A 12,750-nucleotide genomic window follows, 5' to 3' on the forward strand; every position below is an offset into this window, starting at 1 on the left:
TAAAGTAAAGGACCTTAATTTTGAATAAAGTGTTTTCTCAGGCTTCTACACAGAGCAGGCCTAAGGCTGATAAGATACTGATGGGAAAAGAAAATATTGTCCTCTCTTGACTTTATGAACTTATGAAACAGATGAAATGCAAATTGGGTGTTTGCTTCACTGAGTCATGTGCTAGTATTTTCAAACTAAAGACCTATTATGCTTTTAATTTTTTGATCTATATCTTCTTCACCTCAAGCTTTTCTTTTCCACGAATTACTGAACTGCAGAATTTTTGCCTATAAATATTTTAAAATAAAATATACCTTTTAAACTTAAAAACAATACATATTCACTAAGTGAATATTCACTGTCTTCACAGTACACATAAACTTTTTCATAGTGCTTTCCTCAGCAGTTATGAAGAAAAATAAGTTATCCACAAACACCATTTTCTTTTTTAGTGTCTGCTAAATATGGCACATATCATGACAACATTTATAATTACAGTTCACTGCACTACCTTCTATAAGAAAGAGGTGGGCTTCCCTGGTGGCGCAGTGGTTGAGAGTCCGCCTGCTGATGCAGGGGACACGGGTTCGTGCCCCGGTCCGGGAGGATCCCACATACCGCGGAACAGCTGGGCCCGTGAGCCATGGCCACTGAGCCTGCGCGTCTGGAGCCTGTGCTCCGCAATGGGAGAGGCCACAACAGTGAGAGGCCCACATACCGAAAAAAAAAAAAAAAAGAAAGAGGCACAGCCAAGAGTAGAAAACTGTTATCAATGACACTATGATAAACATGATTTACTGTATACAGTAAGACGCTGAAGAATTTTTAAACCTTGTAGTAGCCAGTCTCCAAAGATTGCCCATCTATTAGTTTCCCAGAGCGGCTGTCACAAATGACCACAAACTTGGTGGCTTAAAGCAACAGAAATTTATTCACTCACAGTTCTGGAGGTCAGAAGTCAGAAATCAAGGTGTTGGCAGGGTTGGTTCCTTTAAAGGCTCTGAGGGAGACCATTCCATACCTCTCTCCTCCTTTCTGGTAGTTTGCAGTAATCCTTGGCATTCCTTAGCTTGTGGCTGCATCACTCCAATGTCCGCCTCTGTCTTCACATCTCCTTTCCCCGCTGTGCGTCAAATCTCTTTCTCCTGTCTAGGATGATGTCATTGCAAGATTCTTAACTATTTCTTATGCAAAGACTCTATTTTCAAATAGTTAACATTTAGAGGTACTGGGGGCTAGGACTTGGACATATCTTTTCCAGGGGACACAATTCACCCCACTACAGTCCCCAGTGAAACACACCTCCTGGTACTCATGCCTTTGTATAGTACCCTCTTTTGTATCCAGGCAGGTCCTGTGACTCATTGGTCACCAATCTAGTGCCACAGAAGTGATGCTGTGTGACTCCCAAAGATAGATCAGGAGAAGTCTTGCAGTCTTCATCTTGGTCTTTTGGAACCTCCACTCTTGGGGCAGCCAGCCACAACTTATAATGTCTTACTACCCTGCTTGTTGTATCACAGGGAAAGTACCTGAGAAAATGTGGAGAGTAAGCACGGTCCATCTGAGCCTAAGCTACCAGACTTCCTATCCTAAGCACCAGGTGAGTAAAGTTTTTTGCAATTTCAACCACCCTAACCTCCAGTTAAATAGCACCAAAAGACCCCACTTGATGTTACTTGGGGCTTCTATTGGTTACTCAGTCAAGGACTGTCCAAATTCCTAACCCACAAAAATATGCGATCTAATAAAATGGTGGTGTTGCTTTAAGCCACTAAATTTTGTGGTGATTTGTTAATAGCAAGAGATAAACACAAAAAGTTACTTTGAATTTCTATTTTTCTATTGAAAATAAATAAGTCACATATTAAAATAAGGGGACCAATAATAGTTACATAAATTTAATTGTAAGGAACCAATTTATAATTAAAGCATCAAGAATCCTGTTAGATAAGGAACTAAATTATTCCTCTTCCAGTTCTCACAAATCCATATGTGCACTTGACGTTTAACTCATGTCTTTAGTTTTTAACTCTTCACGTGTGTTATTAGGTGGGTTTTTGAGTAAGCATAGTATATTATAGATTGCTTTACATGCATTTATCCACTCATTCATTCAACTCAACATTTATTGAGACCCTTCTATAAGTCAAGCATAGTGAATAATGTTGGAGACCCAAAGAGGAATAATACATAGCTCTTGGCATTGGAGGGCTCAGGTTCAGTGACAATAGTGGGTTGGTTTATATCAGAGATTTGCATCTGAAAGATTCTCCAAAGCAGGATCTACAAATCTTTCTTTAAGAAATAAGTCAACTTTCCCTCCAGTGATGAAACATCAGATCTTTGAATACATGTATCCTTCTCATTGGACTGGGCTCAGTGTACATGCCTTCTCAAAGAAGACTTTGACAACTGTATCTGAAGTTCCCCTTCTCTGATTTCATCCCTTTTAATTCTATCATATCCTTTTGTTGTCTTTATTAAACTTATTATTTTATGAAATTAGCTGGTTTATTTTTTGCCTCATCCCACTATAATGTAAGCTCCACGAATTTAGAGACCTTATTTTTGTTCACTACATATTCCTAGGACAAAGAACACTGCCTGGCACATAGTTAAAATGTTAACTTCAAAAATGTTGTTGAAAGAACAATGTATCAAAATTACTGTAGTATGTGTTGAAACCTTTTATGGTGCCCTCTCTATAAGAAACCTTGAGAATGTCTCTGTATTTAATTTAATTCTGGTCTCTGTATTAGCACAGTTGTGCTTTCCTCAACATATAGTAAATATTTTTCCTCTTGGCTTTGATTCCAATTTTTTAGCTCATCCCAAGAAGGTGAATAGAGTTTCATGCCATTTATTTAGTGTTCCAGCTTCTCTCTTGATGTCACCTTCCTTTTACATTCTTATTGTCTGCTTTCCACAATTAAAATGATTTGTTTTATCACGTTTCTAAGTGAGGAATTGAAGGATTTACTCCTCAGAACAAGATAAGGCAATATAAGTAAATAAGTATGATTTAAACTTGGTAAGATCCCAGGTGACTGTTTTCCATTTTGCAAGTCTCTCATAGACCTGTTTTCCTGATATCCCTCAAACTAGCTGGTCAAAGAGCAGGCCCAGGGCTTCCATGGTGGCGCAGTGGTTGAGAGTCCACCTGCCGATGCAGGGGACATGGGTGCATGTCCCGGTCTGGGAAGATCCCACTTGCCGCGGAACAGCTGGATCCATGAGCCATGGCCACTGAGCCTGCGCGTCCGGAGCCTGCACGTCCGGAGCCTGTGCTCCGCAACGGGAGAGGCCACGGCAGCAAGAGGCTCGCGTACCGCAAAAAAAAAAAAAAAAAAAAGAGGAGGCCCACATTTCTGCATTTGCCCTAAAATGGGATGAATCATAAACGATTCTAGTTTGGTAGTGAGTCACTAATAGGCAAAAATGTAAAGTTTTGTTCTTAAGCCCTTTCTAGGCACTTGTGGTCAGTGCTTTCCAAAAGGACAGCTCTTAGGTTCCTGGCCCAAAACTCTTGCCTCATTCCCTTTGCTCAGCAAAAGTCAAACAATAAAAAGAAACATTCAATATCTAATTTATTCTTTGTTCTAAGATAAGAATTAACACATAGTTGCAAGAATACCTAAATTTTGTAAGATAAAAGATGCAAATTTATTTATTTTAAAAAATTTATTTATTTTTATTTTTGGCTGTGTTGGGTCTTCATTGCTGAGCATGGGCTTTCTTTAGCTACAGCGAGCAGGGTCTACTTTTCATTGTGGTGCATGGGTTTCTCATTGTGGTTGCTTGTCTTGTTACAGAGCTTGGGCTCTAGGCACGCGGGCTTCAGTAGTTGTGGCACATGGGCTCAGTAGTTGTGACTCACACGCTCTAGAGTGCAGGCTCAGTAGTTTTGGTGCACAGGCTTAGTTGTTCCACGGCATGTGGGATCTTCCCGGACCAGGGCTTGAACCCGTGTCCCCTGCATTGGCAGGCGGGTTCTTAACTACTGCGCCGCCAGCGAAGTCCTGCAAATTTATTTTCATTGTTTCATAATTCTTAATTATAGTTTTCAAAGTCAATGTTTAAAAAATTAATTAATTTATTTATTTATTTTTGGCTGTGTTAGGTCTTTGTTGCTCCACCCAGGCTTTCTCCAGTTGCAGTGAGCGGGGGCTACTCTTCGTTGTGGTGCGCGGGCTTCTCATTGTTGTGGCTTCTCTTGTTGCAGAGCATGGGCTCTAGGCGTGCAGGCTTTAGTAGTTGTGGCACATGGGCTGAGTAGTTGTGGCTTGCGGGCTCTAGAACTCAGGCTCAGTAGTTGTGGCGCATGGGCTTAGTTGCTCTGCAGCACGTGGGATATTCCTGGGCCAGAGCTCTAACCCATGTCCCTTGCATTGGCAGGCGGATTCTTAACCACTGTGCCACCAGGGAAGTCCTCAAAGTCAATTTTGTATCACTCCCCACTGCCCCAGCAATCAATGGCTTTCTGTCCTTTTCCCTGTACCAATTATGATAGAGTAGGAAGGACCCATAGTATGTGCCAGGCATTGTGGGGAATCCAAGGATGTCTGTAAGATAAGGTTTCAGCAAACAAGAATGTGGAGAGCTAGCAGAGTGTGCAGAAGGGAAATCAACTTCAACAAAGAGGTAGAAAGGTGCCGTATACATAGGATCACCTGGGGGACTTGATAAAATGAGGTTATGGATCCCAGCCCTACAGATTCTAATAGGAAGGTAGGGGTAAGGGGACTGGTCCTGTTCTGATGCAGGTACCTTACCTACTCTGGAGGATGGCCATACATAAGACGGAGCCATCTCTGATAGTGGGTTAGGACAGGCACGGATAACGCCTCTATAGCTGTATTAAGCACTCAAGGTTCATATTTAATTTAAGCAACACTCACTTCCTAGTGATAATAGAGATGTCTTTGGGAAATTGAGGTATTTCTGTAATCAGTCCTTGGTCCCTTAAGCTCTAATACCGGCCCCTGGAGTATGCTTGCAGAACACTCGCCAGCACACAAGTCACAAGGTTTAAGAGGAGGGCAGACAACCCTCTAAAAGGCACGCTTGCACAGCCCAGGCAAACAGAGCCAAGACAAACTGGGGCAATGGCTTTTAGCATTGCCTTTTATAAATAAACCCTTTATTATTCAAGTAGGAAAATCACTTTTTAAAATACATTCTTCTTTTGAAAGAACTGAGGAGACATGAGAAAAACCTCCCCCATCCCCAGTGTAAACATGGCTGTTGGTCTACATGCTTCCAGGACTTTTTTTGTGTTTACATACAGTACCCCCCAACAGTGTGATCTCTGGTGGCCTCGGCCTGCTGTGGCTTGAAGCAGGGTTTCGGTTCCCGGCCAGAGATTGAGGTTGGGTCACAGAGCGCCAAATCCTAGCAATTAGACCGGTGGTCAGTGACAAAACCCTGGCCGTTCGGCTTTGCAGAAAAGAATTCCCACAAAGACAGAAAGTAGTGAAACAAGTCAAATATTTATTAGGAGGAAAAGGGTACAGTACACGTGGATAGATACACGGGAGGACTCTGAGAGTCGTGCCCTTGGCGTAGTTTAAATCACTAACGAGGGGCATTTCTTCCGGGTTCCCTTTGGCCAATCATTTTGATCCTCCTAGTTCTGAGTCCATGTTTGGTTTATCTCACGTTCCTCCCATGTGCACACGCATCTCTCAGCCAAGATGGATTCCAGCGAAGAGGCCTATGGGCAGCTTGGCATCACTCCCCTTTTGACCTCCAAGGAGCTCTCTAGTCGGGAAGGTCTCGACTTCGAGAAGGAGAAATAGGTGGTCTCTTATCTTTTACCTGTGCAGGGCCCAGCCTCCTCTCTTGACTGCCCTGCTATTGGTATTTCGGGGTTTCTGTCCACAGGAAACGAACTCCAATTAATCACCCTGGGGGCGGGGCGCCCATCTACCTCCTGCCTCAAGTATACCACCCGTTTGTGCGTTTTGTTTTGGGCTTCCGGTGAACGCCCATCACACTGCAGAAACCGTCTTACCACTTACTTTTCTCGCTTTACGAACTGTCGAAAAATGTCGTGAGTTTCAGCGTCTCTCCCCCTTCAGCGGCTTGAAACTGCACGTTGGCCCTCGTGACCCTAGATGCCCGGGGCACGGTCTAAGGTTCCCGGAGCAGCCGCCAGACGGCTGCGGCGGGCGGTGATGACGCACTGTGCTGTGCGCCAAGACGCTGGCTGCGGCGCGGGGGAGGGGCGAAGGCTTCCGCAGCGTCAGGCGTGCGCACTCGTTGCACTTTCTCGCCTTATGCGAGTCGGGGGTGATTTCGGGTGGCAGGGCAGGCGCACTGATAGACCGGCGGAGCAGTGCAGATGGCGACGCTCTGTCTGACTGTGAATTCGGGAGACCCTCCGCTGGGTAAGGGCCCGGGGCCGCCAACCTGTGTGGGTTGCATCAGCCCGGGAGGGTGCGGGGCGGGGAAAGTCGCCGCGCCCAGTCTTGGCGCAGTGACGGTCACGGTCTGGGAGGTTAGGCCTGCCTCTCACCCCCGAAGTGTACACGGGGTAGGCTCTGTGCCCCTCGCCCTATGTCCCTGGCAGGTGGATTTGCTCCTGAAGACGTTTCTCTGGGGCGTGGAGGTGGGCGCTGTGTGAGCCGGGGCAGGGCCACCCGAGGCTCAGCTTCGGACCTTCTCTCCCAGAGGGATGACTCCCAGCTTACTCTCCTCTCCCTTTTAGAAATGATGTCTCCTGGAGACCGAGCACCGGACGTAGAAATAACATTTTTAAAACTTGAAATCCCATTACTTCGCTCCCCCTCTTTTAGCGTTTTCCCCTAAATCCACTTATCTTTACCTCCCTTCCTTCGTCCTCAGAAAAGATCTTCAACCCCCTTGACTTAACTTTTCTTTACGTTTCATTGGGTTCAAAGGGAACGAGGAAGATGGTCGTAGAAGCATTTAAAATTTTAACCGAGGTTGCATTTATATTAATTAAAGGTTGAAGGGTGATTGCTGGAACACCCAAGTACACTGCGGACTGATGGGGTTGGTTTACTACACATCCGATGGAGGTAGTAAACGTCAGAGAAAAGGTCTGACTTGTCATCTTCCTGATACATCTTAAATTCGATTTGGAATTGCATTTTCAACGTGGCCAAGGTTACTGTGGATAGATAGCTTAGACTTTCTGCTGTTTTTTTCTATTGTTTTCAGAAATTACACAAAATAATCAGTTTATTGAGCTTATATTTGCTAATGCATTTCTTAACATATGCATGCAAGTACTTTTCTAATGTTTGAGAGGCCTAGACTTTTAGATACAGTTGCCCACATAGGGCTGATGATTACGCAGTACATTCTCATGACAGGGTGTTTAGTGTCTGTTGGAACAAAAAACACAATTTAATAGCCATTTAAAATACTTTAAAAAATGATCTTTTAGCATATTGGTTCAAGTAATTATGGGCTAACCTCACACAAATCACTGAACTCTGAAAGAACTGGGTTTGATTCTGCAGTTGGAAAGCACTAAACAGTGTGACCTCATGGTTAAGGGCAATGACACTTGCTTCTTGGAGACCAGGTCCATCCCGACTGCCACTTACTAGTTGTGGAACCTTGGCAATTCCTTTTTTGGCATCTCCCACTGTTTCCTTGTTTGAGAAACATGGAATAATATCTCCCACATACAGTTGCTTGCCAGAATCAAATGAGACTGCAGGTCAAGTTCCTGACACACTGTAGATACTCAATAAATAGCTGTCGTTTTTACTGATGTAATTTAGAAAATCACCCTGAATATGATAGATCTGTTTCCTTAGTGAATTATAATACTGAGAATCACATCTGCCAGTATACTGGAAGTGGGTCTTAAAGAAATTTGTTGTCATTGTGAACTATAGCCCAATTATAGAATATATGTTTCTATTTGCTTCTCTCCCTCCTTTTTTTGTTTTTGATTTAATTGTTCCCAATTGTTTAATTCAAATACATTCTGTTTTTAAATAATCAATATAATTAGATGAAACATTCAGAAAAACAGATTGCATTGTGAGAATTTCCCTTATTTTATATGCATTCACCATTTTTTTTAATGTTAAAATAAGTTCACACTTAAAAAGGTATAAGAATAGAACAAAGAACATTTTTTCTCCAGTGCCTTTGAAGAGCATACTGCAGGTAATGATGCTTCAGCACCCCAGGATACTCCAATATACATCTCTCTTAAGTAAGAAAACTCTATATGACTTCACAGGACCATTAAAATCAGGAAATACACATTGATACAATTCATCCATCTTCGTAGTGCAAGGATCAAAATCTAGGATCATACCTTGCACCTACTCGTTACGTCTCCCCAGTTTCTTTCAACCTGGGCTGGTTTTTTTAGTCTTTCATAGGTTTAACCTCTCTGGAGATTACAGGCCGCTTACTTAAAGAATGTCCCCTGATCAGGTGTTTCATGGTCCCTTGTGACTAGATTCAGGCTACAGATCTTTGGCAGAAATAGCATAGAAACAATTCGTTGTTCTTCATTGCAGCCCAATAATTGGTACCTGAATTTTTCCCATTACTGATGATCTAATCTTGAGTACTTAAGATGGTGTCTGACAGCTTTCCCCACTGCAGAGTTTTCCATTTTGCAGTTAACGGGCATTTTGTGTGGAGATGCTCTGGTACCATGTAAACATTTCACTCCCCGTCAAACCTTTACCCACTGGATTCAGCATCCGTTAGTGCTTCCTGCCCAACTTGATTATGATTAAGATGATGCCAGATGGTGACCTTCAGTTCTGCCGTTTTTTCCACATGTATTAGTTGGCTTTTTTTCCTGAGAAGATCTTTTTCTCGTTTAAAAAAATTCATAGCAAAATATACTTAATAGGTTATACTCCGAATTATTTTTCATTTTCTGTTTTTAAAGTTAAAAATTTTTATTTTTAAAATTAGTTTTATTGAGTTACAAGTTGCATATAATAAAGTTTGCCAGTTTTAAGTTGTAAATTGATTGACAGATGTGTACAGTGTGTAACCACCAAAATAATGAAATAAAATACTTCCCTCACTTCAGAAAGTTCCCTCATGCCTCTTTGCAGTCAGTCCCCTTCCCCCATCTCTGGCCCTTGATAGTCACTGATCTGCTTTCTGTCACTATTTTTTTCTGCTTTTCCTAGAACTTCATATACATTGAATCATATGAAACTATTCTTTTGTACATAGGATAGTTCTTTGAGATTCATCTATCTTGTTGCCTGTAATAGGAATTCAGTTTCAAAATTTGCTGTATAGGATTCTTCGGTGTCGGTACTCTAAAACTTAGATTATTTACTTTAGTGGTTAAATTGGCTCTATTTGCCAGTGGGAGCCCCTCCAGGCTGACCTCTGTGTCCTTTTGGCATATCTTTTATCATTCTTTGAGTACTTCTTGCTTTCTAGCACAGTGAAATTTTCCAGGTTTATCTTGTACCTTCCCTACCACAGCCCTGTCTCCAGTGGAGCATGGTATTTAGAAACCAGTATCTGGTTACCAGTTGTCCATCTTAGATAAATTAAGGACAACGGATTAATGAATATTTAGTAAACTTGATGATGTGTTGAGAGGCACATATCACTGTTTTAGAATATGAGTTCTGGACTGCCGTAGACCTGCGTTCAAATCCTGCCTGCCACATATTAATCAAGGACTTCGGGCTAGTTACTTAACCCCTCCAAGCCTCAGTTTTCTCTTCTATAAAACAGAGATAAAGGTGCCTACCTCTTAAGGTTACTACAGAGATTGAAAATGATAATGAATGTAAGGCATTTAGCACAGTCCCCACCACATAGCAATCACTCTAATACTATCAACAATAGCTTTTATACAAGGAACTATTCTAATTTCTTCTTTTCTCCTGAGAGAGGGAAAGATTAATTTCAGTGTCCCTAACTGGACACTGAGTATATTCAAAAACAGTTGGATTATGCCAGGGAATGGTTTCTGGTTTGTTACTTCTCCAAGACCAGAAGGCCATACTTTGCGTTTACAGACTCTAGGGAAAAATGTTTACTCCTTGCAGGTCTTAATACTGGTTTGTTGACTCATTCTCATTGCTTTATGATTCAGGTTTTAAATACCACATTGTTTATAAAGAGAAATCTTTTCATCTCATTTTTAGGAGCTTTGTTGGCAGTAGAACATGTGAAAGACAACGTCAGCATTTCTGTTGAAGAAGGGAAAGAGAATATTCTTCGTGTATCTGAGTAAGTGCTTTTATATCTGGTTTTCAGTACTGAACAGCATTTTTAAAATATTTAGGATTAAATGTTGTATGCTTGTTTCACTTGCTAACTGGTAAACGGTCCCTAAAAAGAAGTATACTTTCTTCCTCATTCTAAAAGAACTATATCCGGAGACATATCTGTCAGCACACTATCTGATCATATATCTAATCTGTCAGAAAGAAACTAGAGATGTACAGAAGGATTTATATATATGGGTTTTTAATTCTGTTGTAATGTATTCTGGTGGAAAATTGGACGTTTTTAAAATCAGTAATAATAGGAAATAAATTTGGTAAGTCCACAGCATAGAATATTAGGCATCTGTGAAAAAAAGGCTTATGAAGAATTTTTAATGGTGGATATGTTCATAATCTAATGTTAGTAAAAAAGCAAGACATAAATGTAAAATTACATATCTACAAAGAAAAAAATGAGAAGTATACAGCACTTTTAATATTTCTTTCTGAGTTTTGGAATTGTGGGTTTTTTTTTTTCTTTTTGCTTCTCTGTGTTTTCAGAATTTTCTGTAATGAGCATATACTGTATGTTCTTGATTAAGATGGATTATTTGCATCCCAGGATATAGGGAAGATAGCGTGCCCTCGGACTTATCTCTTTCTTTTGGAACCTACTGAAAAGAATTTAAAAGAACTGGGAAGGGAAACATTCTCTTGTTTAACGAAACTAAGGAATAAACACAACATGGTTTCAGATCCTTTTAAGAATATTTTGCCAGATGGTGGAATTTGGACCACATTGAAAGAGGGTTTCAAGGGTATTCTCAAGCAGGATGCAGAATTCTGAAATGGTTTAAATGGTCTATAATAAACTGACAGAAAGACTTGTATTGGGGAAGGGCAACGTATGCAACGTATACGACGTATGTATGATTGCTCTTCATGTACAATTTTTACTTTTCCGTGGAATTATTGTTGTTTGCTTTGTTCTCTTCTGAAGCCTTTCTGATTCCTATCTTTTCTGTGTGACTTGCAGGAAGTTTGCAGACATCTTCCCTTAGGATTCAGTATTTAGAAATTTCACAATAATATGCTTTAGTCTGGATCTATTTTTCATCTGTTCTTCTGGGTGCTTGATTGCTCCCTTTAATGTGGAAACTTAGAAATCCTCTTTTGGGGAATTAGAAAATATTTTCTGTGGTAACTTTCCATTTTCTGTTCTTTATGTGGGTGCTAGGATTTGTCCTCTTATTTTCTTAAAGTGTCGCTGTCACTTTCCTTTTTTTTTTTCATTTTTCCTCACTTTCTGGAGAGTTCTTCAACTTTTTTTATTCTGTTTTTCTATTGAGTTTTTGTTTTTGCTGTTACATTTTTTTGTATCTGAGCTTTCTGTTATTTATTATCTAGATATAGTATCCTGTTCTTATTTTACGATTGCACTGTGTTTTGTTTTGTTTTTTCTTTTTTGCGGTACGCGGGCCTCTCACTGTTGTGGCCTCTCCCGTTGCGAAGCACAGGCTCCAGACGTGCAGGCTCAGCGGCCATGGCTCACGGGCCCAGCCGCTCTGCGGCATGTGGGATCTTCCCGGACAGGGGCACGAACCCGTGTCCCCTGCATTGGCAGGCGGACTCTCAACCACTCCACCACTAGGGAAGCCCTGCACTGTATTTTTTCATTGCTCAGAGGAAATTTATTCACTTACTTTTAAAGTTTTCTATTCCTTGATTTGTTCAGTTTACATCTGTGTGTTTGTTTTGGTTGCTACCTTTTAAGTTAAAGGCTTTCTTCAGATATTTGGTAACTTCTTATGGTTTTCTTAGATTTTGACTGGGAGAGTAAAGCTGCTTACAAGTTCTGAACTCCAAGGTGAGCCTGTCAGTTCTGAGCTTTACTCTGGGGCAATCAGACTGAGCTGCTCATTTGAAGGAACTTCTGGTGTTAGCATCCTTGGTTCTTTTCTTCCTGGGTGGATCGGATTATCTATCCAGAGATGACTTTCAGTCTCCTGTTCGGAAGGTGAAGGAGAGCGGGTGCCAGAATATTTTGGGAGCTGAGGGTGGGAAGAAAGCTGAGGATCTCAGCATCCAGTATACGTGTATTCTTTTATTCTCTTTGTTACCTCTATAGACCAACTTGCACCTGTGCCAGATTTCCCCCATTTGAGAGACCCTCTGTTTTAGTCTTTAGAGAATAAGGCTCCGGTTTTTGCCAGGATTGGGTAAGGGGAGTAGCCAAGCTCTGCAGCATAGGGTTTGGAGCTATCTGTGTTTCTGACTGATTTTTTTTTTTTTTTCTGACTGATTTTTAAGTAGACTTTCAACCAAGCCTCCTTATTTTAGTCCCAATTCACTCTCACTTCCAAGGATACCTGGTTTCATTGATGCGTAAGTCTTTAGAGGATTCTAAAATTTAAATTGGGTTGGTTTTCAGCTTTGTCCACTGTCCAGTTAAGATTCAGTTTTTTCAGGCCTATTAACTCCATCTGCTTTCTAGCTTCTGAAATTTTACTGCTATTGTCTCTTCTCCTTAGTCTCTTTTTCCTTATAGGATCAGTTTTGATGAGGT

At 41.3% G+C, this 12,750-nt stretch overlaps 1 protein-coding gene across 1 annotated transcript in view; it reads left to right on the forward strand.

The window, feature by feature from the left end:
- Window positions 1-6,116: 6,116 nt before the first annotated feature.
- EPRS1 (glutamyl-prolyl-tRNA synthetase 1) overlaps window positions 6,117-12,750 on the forward strand; it is a 69,233-nt gene continuing 62,599 nt past the window's right edge. Inside the window, exons 1-2 of the mRNA XM_032631515.1 lie at window positions 6,117-6,383; window positions 10,122-10,206. Of these exons, the coding sequence (XP_032487406.1) occupies window positions 6,338-6,383; window positions 10,122-10,206 (131 nt within the window). The 5' untranslated portion in view covers window positions 6,117-6,337. The remainder of the gene's footprint in view (window positions 6,384-10,121; window positions 10,207-12,750) is intronic.

This window comes from Phocoena sinus, chromosome 1, assembly GCF_008692025.1.
Source record: "Phocoena sinus isolate mPhoSin1 chromosome 1, mPhoSin1.pri, whole genome shotgun sequence".
NCBI lineage: Eukaryota > Metazoa > Chordata > Mammalia > Artiodactyla > Phocoenidae > Phocoena > Phocoena sinus.